This window comes from Schistosoma haematobium, chromosome 2, assembly GCF_000699445.3.
Source record: "Schistosoma haematobium chromosome 2, whole genome shotgun sequence".
Taxonomy (NCBI): domain Eukaryota; kingdom Metazoa; phylum Platyhelminthes; class Trematoda; order Strigeidida; family Schistosomatidae; genus Schistosoma; species Schistosoma haematobium.
Window position 1 is genome coordinate 14353558 of NC_067197.1, and position 22893 is coordinate 14376450.

General features: G+C 36.4%; 1 protein-coding gene across 3 annotated transcripts; it reads right to left on the reverse strand.

Moving 5' to 3' along the window:
- Window positions 1-259: 259 nt before the first annotated feature.
- TELO2 (TEL2, telomere maintenance protein 2) lies at window positions 260-16883 on the reverse strand. Of its 3 annotated transcripts, none has more exons than XM_051214399.1 (7): window positions 15261-16883; window positions 9001-12074; window positions 7527-7814; window positions 5761-6129; window positions 4432-4484; window positions 2305-2547; window positions 260-1096 (listed from the first exon to the last, which is right to left on the reverse strand). In XM_051214399.1, the coding sequence occupies exons 1-2, from the start codon at window positions 16687-16689 to the stop codon at window positions 10951-10953; spliced, it is 2553 nt and encodes an 850-aa protein (XP_051067567.1). In that variant the 5' UTR covers window positions 16690-16883; the 3' UTR covers window positions 260-1096; window positions 2305-2547; window positions 4432-4484; window positions 5761-6129; window positions 7527-7814; window positions 9001-10950. The 3 variants fall into 3 exon arrangements, with proteins under 3 accessions (XP_051067567.1, XP_051067568.1, XP_051067569.1); XM_051214400.1 differs by having other exon boundaries at window positions 396-1096; window positions 9001-9424; window positions 16678-16883; XM_051214401.1 differs by lacking the exon at window positions 4432-4484 and having other exon boundaries at window positions 396-1096; window positions 9001-9424; window positions 16678-16883.
- Between the last annotated feature and the right edge of the window lie 6010 nt (window positions 16884-22893).

A 22893-nucleotide genomic window follows, 5' to 3' on the forward strand; every position in this document is an offset into this window, starting at 1 on the left:
GGATATTAGTGCTGAAACGGATTTCGATAGGTTTCTATCACATGATATTAGATAGGGTCATTAAGTCATAATGTAGTGGACTCTACTCGCAAGGATGTTTGTATGTAGCGGGAATCGAAGTCGAAGTTGCAATAATTATCAGACGGAGTGAAGAGTTTCAGTGTATCGAAAGCACGGCGTTGGCAGAAAAATTGGAGACCAGACGTGAACACAGTTCAGATGGCAGAGCACACCGACAGATGCAAATAGACGATCGAAAGCTACGTATTATGAAAATACTGTGTAACTTCTCGCGATACACATACATTCCTCTTGCCTATTGTCTTTTTTTATGGTAGCGCTTTCAAAAAAATGTCGGGAATGTTCTATTTCGTTCAATTATATATATAAAGAGCTTTTCTACAAAATTCTCCAATGCATTTATTTGATTTCTATAAAAATAACAACAATAATAAAAAAAATAAACTCTAGAGAAGAATGTTAACAACCAGACTAGCAAGAAAAACATAAATGCATTCAGAAACAAATGTGTACATAAACGTACAAAAAACCGGGAGCAGGAAAGAGGTAGTAAATATAAAAGAAACAGCAAAGAAAGTTAAGTGTAGTTTAATTCTGTTCATTGAACTCCAGTTAAACGTCCCTTTCCCAATGATGCTAAATCAAGTGATTTCAACTCGGTGAACTGAGCATCTACAGTTAATTTCAATGCTTTAATAAATATACCCAATGAAACATTATTCGATTTTACACAATTAGGAATCGGCAATGGTAATGATGATAATTCGGCTTCTGGTACCACCGCTGCTGTTCCTGTCGCTGATATCATTGAAGAATGAATCGATTCATTCATACACATACTGGATGAGCTAACATTATAAAATGATGAAGATTCATTTAGAATAGAGGAATTATTTTTATTAGAGTCTGGTAGATGAATTCGACGACAATGAAGGGTAGAATTATATCGCATATCAGGGATTAGTTTATTCAAATAAAATGCATACGCTAACAAAGGTAATTTGCGCAATGTACGACCATTTAAACCAAGACTATGTTCTGCTAAACGCCATAGTTCTATACTTAATGAATTGGCCTATAGAATAATGTATAATGAGATATACATATATTGAAAACAATTAATAACATATATCAAACAGATTAACTATTAAAAAAAAAGAAACAGCTTCTCAGTATTACCAAGTTAATTTTACTTACCTGTGAACGCTTACTATCTAATGAAATCAATGGTATGATCTGTTTATTGTAATATAATTGGTGAATAGAAATTCAGACACTTAACTATAAGGATGTAGACTAGTACCTACCTTACTAACCTACTACGAGTATGGTTTTCTTCAAATCATCATGATATCGGCCAGTTGTTAACGTTTTTTATGTAGATAAAAATTTAAACTAGTTATCCATTTAAATGTATTCACAAAACAACTGGACAATAAGCACGGTAGTCACAAAGTATACAGTATTCGTTAAAATTCTCTGCTAATGAACATGATTCCTTAATAAATTGTTGGAATGTTTAAAAATTTAAGGTTAGGAGCTGTTCAATAAGAAAAAACAGTACCATTCTATGATAGCCGTGTTACAGATCAATCTGTTACACAGCAAATAGGTTGCATTTATCGTGTGAGAAATTATGATCAGGAGTATGCTTTATTCTTCATGGGGAATTAAATTTCAGAGAAATTGTTTCGAGTTTGTAACACTTCACAGAGTCAGCACATAAAAGGTTACATCAATGATCTAAAACTTTGAAACAGAAATATCTATCAGTCTTTTTCCACTTAAGAACTGTTTAGCTTCGAACTATACAAGATACCAACACATTTTATTGTTAACTATACCTTATCTAAGACTTTGAAATCTCGATCATTAATCCATTTAGCTTATAAATTAATACATTTACATAATTTAAAACATTACGAGTTACCTGTTTAACCAATTTATTCACACTAGAAAAACTCAATTCACAATAATTGATCATTGAGTACAGATCAATGTCATCTTTGTCTAGTCCTTCTTAGTGTTTATCGAATGCTATCGATGCAATATGCCCATTAATCTAAGTGATTCAACATCACATATACTATGTTCTGTTGTTAATTGGTTCGAGATAGTCAAAGGAATACCTTGGACTATGAATATGTATACCAAAGATACTTATTCAGTGAAGCCCAACTGGGACTGTGAATGTGACGAAGTAACACGGTTAGATAGCTACAGTTATATGAAGTAAATAAATACAACACTTAATAATATATTTTTTAAAAATCTAGTCCTCACTTGATTTTCCATAAATTGTACAGATGCCAATGTTTGATAACTTAATAATCGACTATCCTCTGTAGAATTGATTAATCCAACTCTTATTAATTCATATAAACAAGTGCGATAGATTGAATAAATAGCTGGTGGAGATGGTGGACCAATAAACAGACGTATATCAGCTCTGTCTAAAAATGCTGGGTCTATAACACCGGTTACATTTGAAGTGGCCAATATCAAAACATTGGGGAAACGTTTAATCTGAGAAAAATAATTGTTGGATAGAGAAAGCAGAAAAAATTGTTCAATATGCTCTGAAAAAAATTGTTAGCTTTATTATCCAAAGATAAGAAAATGGTTCATCAATGCAATATCAAATATTATATATACAGTTGATCGTTTACGATTCTATTGGAAGTATTACTAAATTTATAGATAAAAAATCACTCATTTTATTTGTTTAAATAATTTGATTCATGAATTAATTGAACTTCTAAGATTATTATTATATTATTACAGTGTAATCAATTGTTACTTGTATTGTTTCAAAGTGACTGAATCAATGGAGATCAATCAGACTATTTTGCTGATTGTTATAATCATAAATTCATCGGGTGGACAACTGAACGACATCTTTCTGAATCAGTGTTTTTACTTTACAATCAGCGTTTTTAGTTATCTAAACAACTATTGATCATTGACTTATGATGGTTGAACTTCTGTCTCTACTACTCTTATGGTTCATTCAATTCTGTTTCGTATTATGTAAGGATTTTCAAAACATTACTTTGAGTTTACATTTTTTCACTTATCCATTTGTTTGGTAACTTCTAATTTCTACTGATATTCAAGATTTTAATGGATGTTACTATTGGTATTCATTTGTTGTTTTGAAACAAATTTTTATTTATTTATTTATTTGAACACATAAATATTGATACAAGAGAGTACCAAATATATTTGCGCCACACAAAACAATGTGAATTCGAAGAGAAGAAAAAGAACAATAACAACCACAGATTAGTGTAAGGTGGCGTAATAATAATAATAATAGTAATGGTAATAATGCGGGAAACGGAAAGGTACAACCAGGAAGAATTCCTTCAGTTAAGGTAGATACAACCACTTTTTATGAAGTAAAAGAAGGTTACAGTAGGATCGCCACTGGCTTCTATTCTGAGCCATATCTCATAACGTCTCTAGCCACTGTGTAGCACCATCTCTCGGACCCCAGCTAGGGAGTCATGAAGGACCAACAGAAGCCAGCCTTTTGCAGCTTTCTTTCATACACTGACCACCTTTCCGCTTTTTCCAACCAGTCCCAGAATCGGCAAATAATGCACGACGAGGAATGCTCTGGGACGACATTCGTAGAACATGTCCAGGCCACCGAAGTCGGTGTTTCAAGATGGTGACACCAATTGAATTATCGTCTCTGTGCCCAAACACACGATGCTGAACCTCTGCATTACTGACATGGTGTTGCCACTGGATGTCAGCAATCCTTCGGAGACAACGATGGTCGAACACAGAGAGTCGTCTAACATCCTCAACTCGGAGAGGCCAGGTTTCAAACACAGAGCAAAACCGCTCTCACCGACACGTTGTAGATCCGACCTTTTACAGTGATTCAAGACATGTACTAGCCAAATATAGTCCTAACTACTTCATGCTCTGATCAGATATAATTTGAAACAAGTTGGTTGATCAATTTTTAATGAATCAGCACTAGCAAACAAATCGAGATGCTAGAAGATTCTGTAAAAACTATTATTTGTATCATTGTAGGTTTGGTGTTCAGGTTATCGGGATATATATATATGTTCGCTCTAAATTGTCGTTCTGATTTAAAAAGAATCAAATGGAGTATCGTGGTCATAGAAGACTAGATACAAATAGAGCTTAACAAAATACGAGTGAAAAATTTAAATGATCTGAATATAGATGAAAATGTATACGGTAAAGAACAATCCACATGATTATTAGTATCACACTACTTCAGTTATCGATGGCATACATGTGAAGTGATAATCTCAGTAGCCTATAGAGCAAGCAATTTTCTGGGTTTGACAGTAAAATAAGGATAAATTAAACCTTTCGCCATGTATGAGACACAATCCAAGTGTAAGGACTGACGGTACTTACCAGTTGCCTAAACCGAAGTAGGTGAAGTGGTATTTGAGATTGGGACTAAGTAGCTGAAAGTCAATAACATGATTTGTGAAACTGAGATTATGTTATCAATGAGATTTTTTCAAAATATTTAGTGTTACTACAATAAAATGGGATTTATCACACTTTTTAAATATATACACAGATCAAAGTGAAAACTTTTGATGCCAAAGCAGAGTAAATTTAATTTTGGATGCTTGTTTATAATAGACTTATTAGCTTCATTTCCGCTGTTCTATCACGATCGTCATCTGGAAATTTTACGTTTAGACTGCTTAATTTCAGATGAAGGTTTGACAAATCACATTCACTGAACCACACAGAAGTTGTTCTCTTACTACTTTCTACATACTTTCTTCTATAGGTACATGCAACTTTGTAAATGAAACTGAAAGTAATCTCGAAAGAGTACTTTCCAAATAACTTTGTCAACAAAACTGTATCAATCCCTTATTTTTAATTCCCATGAAAAAAAACTTAAAATAAAATGAACTCATTTATTCATGTAGATCTTAACTCAATCCACCTCGCTCTGTTCAAGATTATGCCAAAGCAACCAGTATTGGCGAAACTTTGAAGATATTCCAACTTATTATTAAATATAAATATGATAGATTAATAGAGAAGTTACTGCGTTATACCTCTTTCACTAGCCACATGGTAAACCAAGCGTAGAACACAAAAAGAAATATTAAAAGTATAAATCAATTACTTTTATTTTACTGATTTCTAATTATAAATGTGATGAGTGTCAATATCCCCTGTATTCACTTTCTTTGTACAGCCTCATAAGGTTAACGACTGATTATCAGTTGGTCAGTCTTTCCATTTAAACTAGTGAATATAACTTTTCAATAAACTATAAGCTCGTGTAACAGACTTTAATTTACTTATAATTGATTGGTCACTGGGTAGTGAACAATGTCGTTCTTAATGCAGACTGAATTTTATCGACCATGTTGCAATGTGGCCACTAGTCTAGGTGACTCGACATTGCGTGCACCATGTTGAGATGAGGTGGTGGTTGGAGGTGATCAACGGGAAACTAATTTACGTATGAGTGTGATATTTAGAAATATCATTCAGGAGAAACCATACTGACAATAAATAGGAAATGATTTGAATCTGATAGTCGTTGAATGGAGGTATGGTTTGTGAATTGATGAAGCAGACAGAATTTCAATTTGTATACATAATATACACTAATATTGGGTTTTAAATATTATAACTTTTAAAGATAAACCGAAAAAAATGAAAAACTTAATTTGCAAATTTATTAATCCTTCTCTAAGTAAAACTCACTTGATCAATTTGAGTTAAAACAGAATTAACAACACGAATAGCATCGCTTGGTTCGCAGCCTGACATGGAAGAAGTTCGGACAGCTGTTAAACTTTCAACTTCATCAATTAATAAACATACAAGATGATCATTTGACTCTAAATATTCTTTAATTCCATCAAACATTTTTGTTACGAGACGTGCACTTTCAGAAAACCATTTCGACATTAAATTCATTGTATTAATTTCAATTAATTGTGCTGATGAGTAACGATCAGCCATTCTTATGGCTAATTTATTAGCTAATGCTCGACATAGTGAAGTTTTACCAGTCCCTGGAGGACCATACAACAGAATTACACGATTCCAAGAAATTACAGATGAAGATACCTGTCAAACCAGCAAAAAAACCAAGTAATAACGGACTTAATAACATATAGAAGTGGAAGATTATTACTGTAGTAGTATACAAACTAATGTTCTTGAAGGTGTTTGAGATAATCCTTATGTAAAACTATTACAATATGAAACTTAAGCTAATACCATTATCTGACGGTTATTTAGACTTGATATGAAAGTAAAAACAGAAGAAAGATTCAAAATAAAAGTATGTTCAGTTGTGTCAAGAAATCAAAAAGCGGAAGTAGGATAGAAGAAAATACTTTAGATTGTTATTTGTAAAGCGTAAGTTTCGGCCGATAAATGTTTCAATGAACAGGTAGATACTAAGTACCAATGCTATACTATATATTATTAATAATGAAGTTACAGTTTATTAATCTTACTGTTTGTTTCATTAATATATTCTGACGCCTAACAGAATAAACATTGAAAAAATGTTTTAACTAAAAGAATAATTGAATGTTTACGTCAACGTCTCAATATGAAAAATATCCCAAAGGCAATGTGTATTACAGGTTTGAAATATCTGGAACCATGGAACTTAGTCAGAGCATTCGAGTGATCATGAATGAGTCAACACAACAATAATAGGTTTATTTATTTTCATTTATTTAAACACATAAACATTGGTATAAGGAGGCACCAAATATGTATACGCCACAATTCATCATTCGATTTGTGTGAGGGCTGGGATACTGCCTGGGTACCAAAACCGAAACGGGTGGTTTTCTTAGAAAGACACACCAGGAGCCTTTAATTTACAGGGCTAATTCATAAGGCAGTGGAGCAACATCAGGAGATGCAGTACCATGGTAGCCAGTGACCAACAATAAATTCATACGCCTTTTGTTCCCTCAGGATCCTGGAGTCATGGGCTTGGAATCAAGGTTTTTCAACTCCCCTAGGTGGATGCTCTATATCCACTGACCCCGTTAAAGCGCCGGACATTTGGTTTTTATCTTCTCAATTTCGTAAACAACACCCTCGCCTCGGGAAGGTAGTGAGTAAGACTTCCTTGGTAGTGGCTGTATACGCGTGACCATGTGAGAAATGACTCTCCCCACACTCCACCATACCAGGGCATTTGGGGTCTAGTTGAATAATTCGAAAAATGAACTTCTGATTTACATTGTAAATGCTAAGCAATTACTTCTACATTAAAAGTAGTAACCCACTCAAGTGACAAGAAAGTTGGGGAAGAGTGGACGAGTTCCCCTTCATCGTATTAAAAAAAAAAACAGTAAAACTATTTTATTAAATTTTGACGAACAACAAAAAAACCGATCGGATTATAAGTAGATTAACTGCTCGAGCCGGTTGAACAAAAAAACGAAAACAATTATCTGTAAATAAATATAGAATTATGGTCGAAGCAAATAACTAACTTTTCGATCAGCAAATAGTAGAGCAGTTTGTGCATACTGTAATAAATTTAGTTTTATATCTGTATCAAAAATAAGTGATTCCCAGAGACCTGACATTTCTGCTGATGGAAGTAGCCATGTAGTTCCACCATTTATAGATTCTGAACCGAATTCAATTAATTCTTGAACTGGTAAAGCTTCATCTCCATTAACCATTTGATAAATATGTACTAAAATAGGTGTAATACAAAGATTAACTGATCGACCAGTATCATTATCATAAATTCCATCAGCTTCATCAAGCATTAACTAAAATTTAAGCAAATAAGACAAATGAATAACAAATAATTACAATTTTCAAATTATTTTTGATTAGTAACAAATAAATTTTGTAAACTTTTGATATTTTGACAGCTTCAAGTTCAATAAGCACCAGTCAAATTAATAAAGTCAACTTGAAAATGACGCGGAATCCACGTGAAAAAAAAATTATACTTCGTACTTTCATGCGGTTGGTCATGGAATAATATTTAAGAAGCTTTGAAAGTTTATTTGGAAATAGTATTCAGTAAATTAGCATTGGCAGTAGTGTCTTTAAAATCTAAGAATATTTTCATGTATTTCGTGTGACTCTGGAAATCAGTCAGTCAGCAACAACGTACGTACATCAGTTTGAGTTGCCATACCACATTACCACATATATACAATTGTCGATTCAAATCCCGTAGTTGTATTGGTAGTTAAAGTATAAGCAATAATGAAAAAGAGTAGGGTTTGAATATGTTATTCAAAGAGTACAATCCAGTGAAATTAGGAAAGAGAAAAAAAGGGACATGAATAATTCAGATTAGAATCTGGGAGAACACAAAGAGTGGATTCACCTGTGCCATTGCAAACGATTTTGAGCCATGTCATTCAGGGTCTCTAACCATCGGCTGCTATTGTCTCTCGGATCCCAACCAGGTAATCTACACCTACCAAGAAGGCTCAGTTCACTTGTCAATGACTTCATGGATTTGTGCCATGTTTTGGTCTGGCTACCTCTAGCTTTCTTCTGGTAAAGTTTCACTACTTCATCAATTGATTTGCCATCCTTACCTAGTACCCGTTTCCTAACAACCGTATTACTTACTCGGTAGTCCCAGGATGTACGAGCAGCGCTTCGAAGACACCTATGATCGAATACTAGTAACCTACGAATATCCTCTACTCTTAACGGCCATGTTTCACAGCCATAAAGTAGGACGGAACGAACTGCTGTGCAGAAAACCCATCCTTTGGTTGATAGACGGATATCTCGCCTACGCCATAAATGATGCAGGTTAGAAAAAGCTAGTCGAGACTTCTGAATCCGTGCTGAGATGAAATCTAAATTTACCATAATGGTCGGAGTATATTTCTGTATACACTCAGGTTACTTTGTTGATGTACATAACATAATTTTAAAATTAAATAACAGAATTTAAGTATTTTAACACTGTATAACTCAACTTACATTAATTGACGCAACACAACTAGTAAGAACCTGATGAAACTTATTCACCTCACTATTACATGTTACTAAACTCAATTCATTATCAAATTTGTTTAGGACAGTTGGTATGTGTCGAGGACCAAGTTGACGTAGAAATTCTACGACGTAAGATTCAATGACAGTAAATTCTTCACAATTATACGGAGATACACAAACTTCAGCATGCACCGGTCGTAAAGAGGGATCAAATGTTGTTAAATTCTGATGTTCACACATACTACTATTGGATAAGTTTAGACCGCACTGAATTCCACTATTGTATATATTCGCTTTATTATTAAGTGGATTCTCATCATTGTTTTGTTGCATTCCAATGACACTAGAAGTTCTCAAACAGTTGTTCAATGATACGTTTGGTAATTCTCTTTCCATTGGATACACAACACTATATGACAAATAAAAATGAGATGAAGGATCTGGACGAATATATTACAAAGTATTTAGTAATAAATATAAATGTAATTTATCAACTGAGGTCTACAGTTATTATTGTGGCAGCCAATGATATCTGTTAAATTATCCAAGTATCATCCAATTATGAGTAAAATTTTCGATTCGATTCCATTCCATGTATTGGATCAATTACTTGTTGATTTGTATCTCAGTTTTAACTTTAATGTGATCTTCCTCACACTGAACACAATTGAATGAAATAAAAGAGAAGTCAGGATGCATCTTGTGAAACTGGAATTCCAATTACCGATTACCTGTAAAATTATCAAAGATAACTTTTTATCTCAACTACACAATATCCAACATACATCCACGTAGTTTCGTATACACCACAAACGTTTATTCATGATAAATAATATTCACTATGTTCAGGCCACAATCAACGTAGTCTTACAGCACTTACCATTACGTAAACTAATACATGGCATGATGTTAATTCCCAGGAATCATACATTTGTCTCAAATATTTCATTTAGTAGTTCACTAGTAGATTTTCGTATATTACTTGGTACATGACCCTATTGACTGAAACACTAATATGCTTAATATTCTTTTTCACTTAATTCTATTCATGAATTTCTATATGTTAAATGAATTTTTCTGCAATAATCAAAGAAAAAGATGTACGAAAACTTTTAAGCGGTATTTAATAGTTTGCGGTAGAACAATTATCTGATTGATTCATTTCTATACAGCACGAACGCATAGTTGAGAGATGTTTGTATGGCTAGTTGATACATGAATGCAGTCAGTACAATGATAGCTATGTAACTCCACTGCTGGGTTTTTTTACAGCCTAGTTACCCTGAACTGTCAGCTAATAATTTTGGATAAATATTTTGGACAAATAAGAGGTAAACACAGACAATTTTTAACTTCCATGTTTGGTATGCTCTTTTAGTTTCCATATCTTCAGAGTCAAGATTTTCCGGCTAGTATAATAAATTTCATGTATTCACCAAGTTCCACTGGTTTTTGTATTTTGGCAGTTTAAATTCTTAGTGCATATTTGCACACAAGACCCTTTTCCCAATATTCATGTCTGAAATCAGCCAAAGAAAACCGTCTTTACACAATTTAACTACCATTACAATGGTAGATTATATCGGTTCTGTCTCGATGGATTTCACACTAAAGCTACAATCTGACGATAAGATGAAAAGTTTATATGTTGTTAAGTACTCAATCCACACTGAAGTATACTTGAATAGGGAAAACAAATCATAGTAAAACTATGGTATGTATAACAATTCACCTTTAAGTTACAAATGAAGATATCATTCATGATATATATATATATATATCACTACTATGATATTTCAAGCAAGCATTTATAAGAATTTAACACCAAATACTCGTTAATTTATGTATATTGATCATAAGAATTTATACACTATGTACAAAAAGCATGAATATCGATAGATAAGTGGAATAAATGTACTGAAACTTATTTCGGAGTTACTGTTTACTATGATTCCACTCTAAAAATCGTTCACATAGTGCGGAAAGACTATTAGAAGCTAAGAGTTGACATTCTGCATCTGAATCAGACAATGAACATGATTTTAACCAGCTAGAAATAGTACTTTCTACAGAGCTTTTTTTACTACCAGATAAAACGATTGACTTTCTAAAAATCAATTCAGGTTTAGAAGATAAGATTTCCAGTGGAGTAGTGGTGATAACTGTTCCAACGACTATGTGTAAAGCACGTCGCACTGCAGGTTCCGGATGTCGATGAAATAAAGGAATTAAATTTATCAACTCGTCAGCCATTCGAGCTTGGACAGATGAGAGACTGGAGCAAGCATAAATAGTTCCCAACGACGCCAATAAGCTAGCCAATAAACTAGCATCTTGATGAGCGAACGGTCCTTTAGCAGAAGAAAGAGATAACTGTGGAATGCTTTTTAGCAAGGGAAAGAAAAACTCTCCAGCAAAAGGAGCAAATTTATTAATAATATAGGAAGATGGAGGGCGCTTTTTACAAAATCGACGGGTTTTTCCTTTATGATCGTTGTTAGCAGTGACCGCATCATTATTGGCTATCTGATGATTTGAGGAGAATCTTTGAGAGAGTAGTGCGTCTTTGCCCCCATACAACTTACAGGCAATATCAGTGAGAGATGATATAATATTCATCCTTTGGCCAATGGAATATCCTGACTGACAAAATTCTGAAGTCAAATAACGTGCGCATTTTTTCGGAGCAACTACACCAATAGCTACTAGGGCATCATGTCTGGCACGAGCTATTTGTTCCGGATCAGGTGTTACAGGTGGTTCAATATGAACAAGAACACGAGCGAATTCTAGTGCTAACTCTTGTGCCGCTTCCGGATGAGCGTAGATCAACTTTTCTGCAGACATTGTACATGCAATATTCACTGGGTTATCTTCAACCTTAGATAATAACATTCCATCAAGACATTCACGAAGATAAAATGGTGTTTTATTGTAGCGATTTGAAGAACTAATGGAAGGGAGTGGTGTCAATGAGTCATTATCACTATCTGGATCATCATCACTGTCTAGTTTATGTAGAGCTTGTTTCGCAGTTTCACAGTTTTCGTTCGTTATCTCTAAAATAAGAAAAGGCAGTTGAAATATCAAAGTCGCAATAGATTGAAAAAGGAAATATTAACAATTCAATAATAATGAGCTGTAAATTAGGTGGAAAAATGAAGCTTAAAATCAATCCCAATATAGTTCACGTGACAAGCGTAAAGAATATAAAGGGGTTGAATGCACCAATGTCATGTAGCAAGGCGAGTGAGATAGGAACATTAGCTTTTTAGCTAATACGGGAGGTAGTTACATATTAGACTGAGTTTTCAATCATACTAATATATTTATAAACATAGAGTGATGTTCAATTTCGGTAAAATACTAGTGAATATACAATCATATATTTTATCAAGGACTAACACTTTATTATATATGAGTATAGGTGAATGAGAGCAATTCAACGACCAAATTGATCTAGGCTCATGTACTAAACTATGAGAAAGATTTAGCGTATGTGAACTATTGATAAACACTTTCAAGGTGAAAAGTATATCAATCAGATACATAGCGATTACATACGGTATATTTAGGAAACCTTTGTCACTAATAATTTCCAATATTAACGTATAAAACAAAAGACAACTAAAGAGGGAATATTATTAGCTTTCACTGAGAACGAGCCCAAATAGTTCCCCTAGAACTTTAACTAGGTATTCATGGGGCATGAGTAGGTGTTAGTCCAACTAAGTAACCACACTATGACATAAAGTAACCGTATCACCAACTTTCTAGTCAATAAACAATTTTCAATATAGAGTTTGTTGAGATGGCACAAGTAAAACTAATCTAAACCGTTGTGAAATACATTAACATAGTATGATGACATCCTTAATATTCAAATGATATGAAACCCCCGATATTCTTAGTTTTACCGAACACGAATAACCTTAAGTACAGCAGCAATTAACCATTGAGGATCATAAGCTCAGGAGTCAGATCCTATATGTCTAGGAAAAAGCAGCTGGTGACGAAGGTTTATGCACTCAGTCATTTACAGGTAAGTGATTGTGGAGACCATGGCCATTGATGTTACCTTGACGTGATGGTCGGACTAGCCTATCGTAATGAACCAATCGAGCTATACTGGCTGGAACAATCGTTTTTCAAGGTCCTACCATGCCAGACAGGTCGGTTGAAGAACGGTGAGACTAAAAGCAGCAAACCCAAGGTCCGAGGGCGAAGTCGCACTTTTGACCATACAGAGGTGTGATGGCAGTAAGGCGTTTCCTTCAGACAAGCAGCATAACAGCGATGCTGTCTTCCCACAAGGAGGAGTAGGGTTAGAAGTCAATCCTAAAAATGTGCACCTCGCCATATCCGACGGATTTTTGTCTCCGATGTGTCCGGCAAGGTTGTCCACTATCTCCATTTTTGTTTAACTTCATCATAGACATACTGATGGAAATAACGTCCTCGTCGACTGAATTTCCGGGCATTGATCTCCTATCAGGAGGTCTACTTATCCACTTAGGATACACACATGACATAATCCTGTTTGGTGAAGACGCTGGGAAAATGTAGTGTTTCGGTAGCACTAAGCAACAATGCCAGGGTGTTTAGGATGCGTTTCTCCCCTCCTCTGAATGAAAATTGTTGCTCCAGGACTGGCCTGCGTCAACAACTGAACTAAAGATAGGGAGTGAAGTAGTCGAACGTGTCGACATTTATTTTGGGCATCGGATCAGCCCTAATGCGTTGGTATTTGGCAAAATCTCTTCATGGATTCAAAAAGCTCGCTTGGCTTTTGCCAACTTACGTTACTCAAGGCGAAGGCGAGATATTCGTCTATCAATTAAGGGACGAGTATACTGCGCGGCGGTTCGTTCTGATGACCAGTGTTGGAGATGGTTGGGAGTAAGTTAGGGGCGGCCAAACCAAAACATGGCATCAATGCTTGGAGTCACTAACTTCTAGTCTTAGCCATGTTGGTAGATGCAGACTACTTGGTTGGGGTCCGCGTGACTATCGTAACCAATGGTCAGAGACTGGGCGACATGCCTCACAACCGATCACAATGACGTAGGTGCATACACTCTTTGTCTTCCCTTAAACCGTGAGATTAATATTGTTTTATATCTTTCTTTCTACCAACTAATTCTCTTTCCCTGTATCATATTCTCATATGTAATCTTTATTTACATATATTACCACAATTGAAGTAACTACTTCTATAAATTTGGTGTTCATCCTGTTGTGCTAATGAGGTGTGGCAACTTGGACCGATGCATATATGTGCCTGATCCTACGTCGTAGATGACTGGCTGACCCTGAATATTTGGCCAAGGAGGGCTTTACAACAAAATACTTGAGTCAACACAGTAGGTGGAGCTGGAAATGACTCCTGGACGACCCTTTACTTGTAAGAGAAATGTAAATTTGCATCCTATGATGCTAATGTGAGCAAATTCGATTATTCTTTCGGTTAAACTAAGAGGTAGATTATTGGAAATCTCGTCAAAAAGTTGGAACCAGTGCTTCTATTTACCACAGACGCCAAACACCCAGAGCTAAATATTGCAAAGGGTAAATAGTAAAAATTAGTCACTACAGGCAATAATCGGGAAGGAGAAAGTGATGTCAAAACAACAGAGGAATATTTGTAAGTTGCTGGGTATTGGTTACTTCTCAGATATCTACACAGTGGATGATTTTTTATAAACTAACCTTGATGAAATTCCTATTTCTTGGTTCCCCATAATAGACTTCCAGTACGAATATTCAAGAGACATCTATTCGGGGTACTTTTAAAGCCTGAGTGAAAATAACAATAACTTTCACATACAGTTTGCATGACCTTTTACCACTTTAAAAATAAATTTCCTTAACCGTCTTTGTCCTGCAGTAAGGTTATATTTCAAAAAGTTCCACTCCGCTGAAAAGGATCTCGTTGTTACAACCTATCACAATTAGAGTGAAATGGTGTAAGGTTCTTCCTAACACAAAAATACAATATTTTTCTTAGAGCTAATATTTAAATTAACTATATTATATCTAGGGCTTTTGGTTTTAAAAATCATTAGTCAAGTTTCCTACCGCTATAAAACGTTGTGAATCTAGTTACATGCAACTTGGATGGACTGTCAGCATCAGTAATCATTATCATTATAGAGATGTGCTATTCTTTAATCCGAATATTATCGAAATCGGTAGTCAATCAAGTGAGATTGTGCCAAAAACGGTTATTGAAGATAAAAACTTACTGTATTCAAGTGAATTAAGGGCGATTTTGGGAGACTCTACACTTGACGGCGTTTGAATTGGAACTGAATTGTGATCACCAGACTCAGCATCGACAGCCTCATCCAGAGGAACAAAATATGGTCGAATATGGCTAAGAAAATTTAGTTCTTCATAGTCAAATTTCAACTTCTGATTCTCATCACCAGGACTCCAGTCGAAAATTTTCACAATCCACTCCGCTATAACCATACCAAGAGTACGAATTTCAATTCGCGGACTTCCAAGGTGATTACTGATTCCATTCAGTACATCAGGTAATAAGTGGTCATTGGATAAGTTGATGGATAAATTAGCACGCACAGGGTCCCGAAAATCAATAATCCATGAAATTAATATTTGCGACAAATAAATACGTCTTTCTAGGGAAGCTGTTTGTATGGAGTTTATGTCAGACCATACGCGAAGAGCAGGTAGTCCCAAATCTTCATCAACCCTGGTAGCTAAACAGGTTGATTTTTCAAGCGTCTCACACTTTGAAACAGCCATGAAAAACGAATTAAAAATGTTTCTGACGGTATTTCCAGATTTAAACTGGCGGATGTAGAACAAACGACGACATAACCTCATATATGAATCAAAAGTAGGAGAGGACATTTCAAGAATTCTTGATAACAACGCATAATATTTTTGTGGGGTTGGACATTCTTTAGCGAGTGAAGCCAAACACATTTCCATACTTTTTGTGTTGGTGTGGATTAGTAATTTAGACCAAATGTCAGCGGAATTATGTTGTCCCTGCTCAACAATAAAATCTGAGACATATTTCGAATACCCGGCCAAACATAGATGACTAACAATTAATCCTAAAAGCTGATACATATTTTGCGATGTATTGGAAACACGTTTGAAGGCTGACAAAATGTTTTTGACAAAATGACTCCCAACAGTGAAGTAGGAGGGATTCTCACGTTTCACGTTAGCAACATAGTAAGGCACGTTGGCCAATAACCTGGCTCGTGACTCCAGAAACAATTGCGAGCTATCTGAGACAATTTCACTGTCATCAATGCAAGCAGAAATAAAATCTGACACTCTGTTGAACTCTGAGAAAAACTTTTCTAGTTCAACTACTAGTAAATGAGCTTCTGTAGATACAATATTGCTTGACAACAAGTTGCATGCGGACTCAAGCCAAATATCGCCTTTCGAGAATTCCGTCAAAAATCTACATAATGATAACATTTCAGTCGTTGGTAATTCGTTGACAATCTTGAAAGTGTGGCCCATTATTTGATGGAAGTATTTGTCATAGAGCAGTTTCTCATCTTCTTTAGTAATCCTGAAACCTAATCTATCATGTTTTAAGGGGTAGTGTACTAAGCCTTTAACACACTTAATAATATCCTCCTTATCTGCATTAGTAAGAAAGTCATTTACCAAATTTATCATCCTCGTGTAGCGAAAACTTCATCCACTCGCCTTATTCAGTATCCAATACTGTCACAATAAATCAAATTTGTGGGGCTTGATGGAGTGGTGAACACTGCTTTGAGTCATAAGAGAGACTAATTCCATATTAATTTGCCAGAACTTAATTCTCCCCAGTTTTGTCCTGCTTTTGACAACGTGGACATTTACCACTGATCAAAAGTTTGTTTAATTCATTTGTCGGCAGTACAAATACCAGTTATAACAAGTGAGAATTTACCACGCAAATCACTTGTTTTTTTCGTATTTGCGACACTTTTGACCGGCTGATATTACCACTTTAGTTTTTAGTAGTAACGATAGGACATCAATCAAAACGTAGAGGTATATTACATACTTACTTACTTACTTACTTACTTACTTACTTACGCCTGTTACTCCTCGTGAAGGAACATAGGCCGCTCACCAGCATTCTCCATCCAACCCTGTCCTGGGCAATCCTTTCTAGCTCCGTCCAGTTTGTAATTCATCGTTTTCATATCTGCTTCTATCATCCGACGCAATGTGTTCTTTGGCCTTCCTCTTTTTCGCTTCCCTTCAGGATTCCAAGTTGGGGCTTGCCTCGTGATGCAGTTTGACGACTTGCGTATTGTATGTCCTATCCATTTCCATCGTCTTTTCCTAATTTCTTCTTCAGCTGGAAGTTGGTTTGTTCTCTCCCACAGAAGGCTATTGCTGATGGTATCCGGCCAATGGATGTTGAGTATCTTGCGTAGACAGCTATTTATAAATACTTGTACTTTCTTGATTGTGGTTGTTGTAGTTCTCCAAGTTTCAGCTCCATACAGTAGAACTGCCTTGACGTTCGTATTGAAGATTCTCACTTTGATATTGGTTGAAAGTTGTTTTGAGTTCCATATGTTCTTCAATTGTAGGAATGCTACCCTTGCTTCGCCGATCCTCGCCTTCTCGTCTGCATCTGAGCCTCCTTGTTCATCGATGATGCTTCCTAGGTATCTGAAGGATCTTACATCTTCCAGAGTTTCGCCATCAAGAGTGATTGGATTGCTGTTTTCCGCTTTGAATTTGAGGACCTTGGTTTTCCCTTTGTGTATGCTGAGGCCTACTGATGCAGAGACTGCTGCTACACTGGCTGTCTTCATCTGCATCTGTTCGTGTGTACGTGATAGAAGGGCTAGGTCATCTGCGAAGTCCAAATCGTCTAATTGGTTCTGAGCAGTCCATTGTATTCCGTGTTTTCCTTCAGATGTCGAGGTCTTCATAATCCAGTCGACCACCAGAAGAAAGAGGAAGGGAGAGAGTAAACAGCCTTGTCTGACTCCGGTCCTTACTTGGAATGCATCTGTCAGCTGTCCTCCATGCACGACTTTGCACTGTAGTCCGTCTATGAGTTCCGGATAATATTGACAATCTTCTCAGGAACTCCGTAGTGTCGAAGAAGTTTCCATAATGTCCTCCTATCTACACTGTCGAATGCCTTTTCATAATCAATGAAGTTGATGTATAGTGATGAGTTCCACTCAACTGATTGTTCGACGATGATCCGTAGTGTTGCAATTTGGTCTGTGCACGATCGATCCTTACGGAATCCAGCTTGTTGATCTCGAAGTTGGGCGTCTACTTCATCCTTCAACCGGTTCAGCAACACTCTGTTGAAGACTTTCTCCGGTATTGACAGTAGTGTAATGCCTCTGTAGTTTTCACATTTGCTCAGATCTCGTTTCTTTGGAATCTTGACGAGGTGTCCTTCTTTCCAGTCCATCGGCACTTGTTCCTCCTCCCAAATCTTTTTGAATATAAGATAAAGCATGCTTGTGGTTGCTTCGATGTCTGATTTCAGTGCTTCGGCTGGTATGTTGTCGGGTCCCGCTGCTTTCCCGGTCTTGATTTGTCTGACGGCCATTCTGATTTCTTCCGTCGTTGGTGGGTTGACATCTATAGGAAGATCTATGTGTGCTGCTTCGATGTCCGGTGGATTCATTGGAGCCGGCCTATTCAGGAGTTCCTCGAAGTATTCTACCCATCTGTTTCGCTGTTGTTGAATTTCGGTGATTTTCCTGCCTTCTTTGTCTTTGACCGGCCTCTCTGGTTTACTGTATTTCCCTGCTAGTTTCTTCGTTGTATCGTGAAGCTGTTTCATATTTCCTTCTCTAGCAGCTTTTTCTGCCGTCGTTGCTAGTTCTTCCACGTATTTCTTCTTGTCGGCTCTAATGTTCCTCTTCACTTGTTTGTTTGCTTCTATGTATTCAGCTTGTGCTTGGAATTTCTCTGCTCGTGTTCGGCTGTTGTTTATTGCTGCCTTCTTGTTCTTCCTTTCTTTGATCTTGTCCAGTGTTTCTGTAGAGATCCATTCCTTATGGTGGTATTTCTTTAGACCGAGAACCTCTTGACACGTTGAAGTTAATGCTTCCTTGATGCCTTTACAGTTGTCCTCCATGGTAGTTTCTTCTTCCTTCAGTAGATCTTGAAAGGCTTGGAATCTGTTGTTGAGAGCTATCTTGAATTCATTGAGTTTGACAGTATCTCGAAGGAAGGCTGTATTGAACCTTTGTAATGCTGTTTGACCAGTTGTCCAGTTCCTTTTTAGCTTCAGTTTCAAATTGGCTACAACTAGGTGGTGATCTGAAGCTATGTCAGCACCTCTCCTGGTTCTCACATATTCCATTGTCCTTCGGAATTTTTTTTTGATGCAAATATGGTCTATCTGGTTCTCTGTAGTGTGGTCCGGTGAGATCCATGTAGCCTTGTGTATACGTTTGTGTGGAAATATTGTGCCTCCTATGACTAATTTGTTGAATGCACACAAATTTGCAAATCTTTCTCCATTTTCGTTCCTCTCTCCCAGTCCATGTCGTCCCATAATATCTTCATATCCAGTGTTGTCTATTCCGACTTTGGCATTTAGATCTCCCATCAGAATAGTTAGGTCCTTTCTTGGGCATTTCTCAATGATTGACTGTAGCCGCTCGTAGAACTGATCTTTAATGTCGTCGTTGCTATCATTGGTGGGTGCATAACATTGGATAATATTCATTAAGATCCCCTCCTTCTTTGTTTTGAATGATGCTTTGATGATTCTGGATTCGTGAGATTCCGATCCTACAAGTGCATTTCGTGCTACTTTGGACAGCATCAGAGCGACTCCCTGAGTGTGTGGAGCATTGTCCTCTTCGTGACCGGAGTATAGCAGCATCTCTCCCGTAGCTAGCCTTTTCTGTCCAGCTTGGGTCCAGTGGGTTTCGCTGATTCCCAGTACTGTTAAGTTGTATCTCCTCATTTCCATTGCTATTTGACTGGTCTTCCCGGTTTCCCACATTGTTCGAACGTTCCATGTACCTATAAAAATTTTTGCTCTGGTTGTTAGAAGGGGCATCGGCCTCGTGGCTTCCGAAGGAGCTTGGCTTTCACCATGAAGCGTCATAATTCTTCTAAATGAAGACCTTCTAACTCCTAGGGTAGAGTTAAAATGGTTTGAATTATTTTCTCTGGTAAGCGTTTTTTTAGCGAGTTAGTTTTCTACGGGATGGGGACGCTAACCCCATGCCCAACCCTCCTCCTTTACCCGGGCTTAAGACCGGCAATAACCCTATAAGAGCTACAGGCGGAGTTGTATAGGTATATAAATCCCCAAAATTAATATCTGTAAGTCTTCGACATTTGATACTGACTGCATTCGCTTTAATGGACTCACCTGGTTGAAGGCTTACAGTCATTCATCCGCACCATATAACGAATAAGTACGCTGTGCTACATATCTCCTACAACCACCGGCCAAATTAGATTGATCACATATCGATATATCGATATTCTATCAAATATATCTTCGAACCTCTTCACTTTTGACCTTCGACTTCACTGGGTTGGCACATTTTGATTGTAGGAAATGTTACTGGTTAGGTGTTATCAAACTACAAGTGCTTGTATCACCTTTAAAACTTTTAAGCGGAGATTTTCCCTACCCTTTCTAGTTACACCAGTGCCATCTACTATTTTATTCTCTATCCTAGAGACATATCAGACCGCAGTCAAATATTGGTGTTATCGTGACATCAAGCACCAGTCAACAATACATTTCGTTGTTCGTCTGACCCTAGGATTACTTCAATGAGTGTGTATAGTCGGAGTTCAACATTTCCGTTGGTCATCTTATCTATTATTCCCAATCTTTTATCTGAACTATTGTAGAATTATTCGGTAAGATGTCAGGAGCAAATGCCTTGACCTTTTCCAAATTACTTACGAGTCTAAATTTGGATCAAAGTCACCTGATTCCAGCAAACTGCCTATAATAATATTCGACTAGATCAGGCATTTCTCAGCAGTGCTAGGGTCAAGTCTAGTCTAAATTTGGGGTTTTGATGGTGCGCTTTGTAATTCAGAATAAGAGTCTGCCAGAGACTCATCAAACAGGCGGACGCTATTTGTAGCTTTTTCTTTTTCCTTGTTTCTAAACTATCGTCCACTTCCCGTCATCTAGGACAACCACTTCGGGACTACTTGCAACGGTGACAGTTTTACCTGGTTCTTCAAGTATTACTTTTGAATTATGACCATTAATATCTAGCGATATTTCAATCCCTGTTTGTTCCAATGGGGATTTTCTTTTCCATGTTTCGCATCCATGTATTTGGCTCGTCCCATGAAAACACGTGCTGCGCTGACAAATTAGCACTCTTTATACCACTGCCGTGACCCTCAAATTTCTCTCTGGTTAACTCCAGAATGATAATTACCTTCTGGATCAGTAATGTTTTACCTGAACGCTAAACATTCAAAGCCAGTGTGAGTTACGCTTCTAGTAAATTTTGTATGTGATGGGATTTAAATGTGTACACATGTTGTGAAACCATCACATCAAGTTGCATTCCTTCCGCCATAGGGAAGCAACAATTTGGTTGTCTGCATCTATAAGTATAGTCAACCATTATAAATAGATGAGAGGAAAATGTAGATGAAAATACACAAGTCAGTCGTTAGTATGAGAATCAACTGACAACGAATAGCACAAAACGGACTTGACGAAAATTTCAAACCCCAACCGAAACTATTCAGGTTAGTGTAGACTAAGTAAGCTTTTGATGCAATAAATACATAGAAGCAAAGGTAATTCAGAATTAGTACGCAATCACTGATTTATTGTAAAAAAAACTCGCACGAGAATATTCTTTGCTCGAATCCAGATCCTAAGGAAATAAAAAGATTTACCTCTTAAATAAGTAACCTTGTAAGTACCAAACACTGATGCTCATTATGATGTTACAAACGACTCAATCTGAACTGACTTCTTATCACACATAATCTTTCGAGTCCCTACCAATCATATACACAAAAACTGCAATATCCGCGCCAAATATTAGAGCGTAAACATTTTTGAAGTAGTTCCTTAACTAACGTGTAACTGCTACTAAATGAATTTCCAACAATTCCTAACGCTTACAATGCTTGGAATGTCGTAAAGATGTCTCGGAAATTCAGGTTTTGATATGCATCTTATCCGTTGCAACTATATAATTTAGGATCTCAAACCCAGTCATAGTAGAAGTCAGGAATGAAAGGGTTAGAAGGCACATCATTGTGATTATTATGATTAATGGCTTATTCAATATTATATTTTTACTGTAATATAGAATTATTAGCACAAAGTATTCCAAAAAGCTTCCTTTTCTTGTTTCCTGATTGATCCTGACAATAAATAATGAGTGATCGTCAGTTATGTGTTACCAGTCCAGGAATCCACATCTGAATAATGTTCATTCTTTCAATTCAGATTGCCAGACACCACAATGTTTCTAATTGTACTTCTTTGTAACTCGTACAGCAAAAAGTCGTATACTTTTCATAACCGCTCTTGAATAGATTATGCGATTATTAGCCATAATGATGTGTTAAAACGAACAAAAACACAACCTTTTGAAATATGGAGGTGGCAGAAACAAATATCTCGGATATTCAAGCAAGCTGCCAATGACTTTTGGAAGCTAGTCAGTATTTTGAAAGGTGTGTCGTCTAAGTTGAATAGCATTTGCGAGGGATCTGGTCCAGATCCTTGACCAATAGCTCACTGTTATGGAGTGTCCAGTAAAAAAATGTGGTCTGCAACAATGTAGAAGACCAACAGAATTATATATTTTTGGAGCCTGTCCACCACTACGATCGGTGAAAAACGGGAATTATTTATGATAATAGATCATAGAGAGTTAAATG

Bases quoted from the DNA above. Each gene is read 5' to 3' on its own strand.
- TELO2 (XM_051214399.1), bottom strand. From the start codon at position 16,689: ATGATAAATTTGGTAAATGACTTTCTTACTAATGCAGATAAGGAGGAT. The intron at 12,075-15,260 runs GTAAGTTTTTAT...TTCTTATTTTAG, and splicing joins CCTTAATTCACTTGAATACA to AGATAACGAACGAAAACTGT.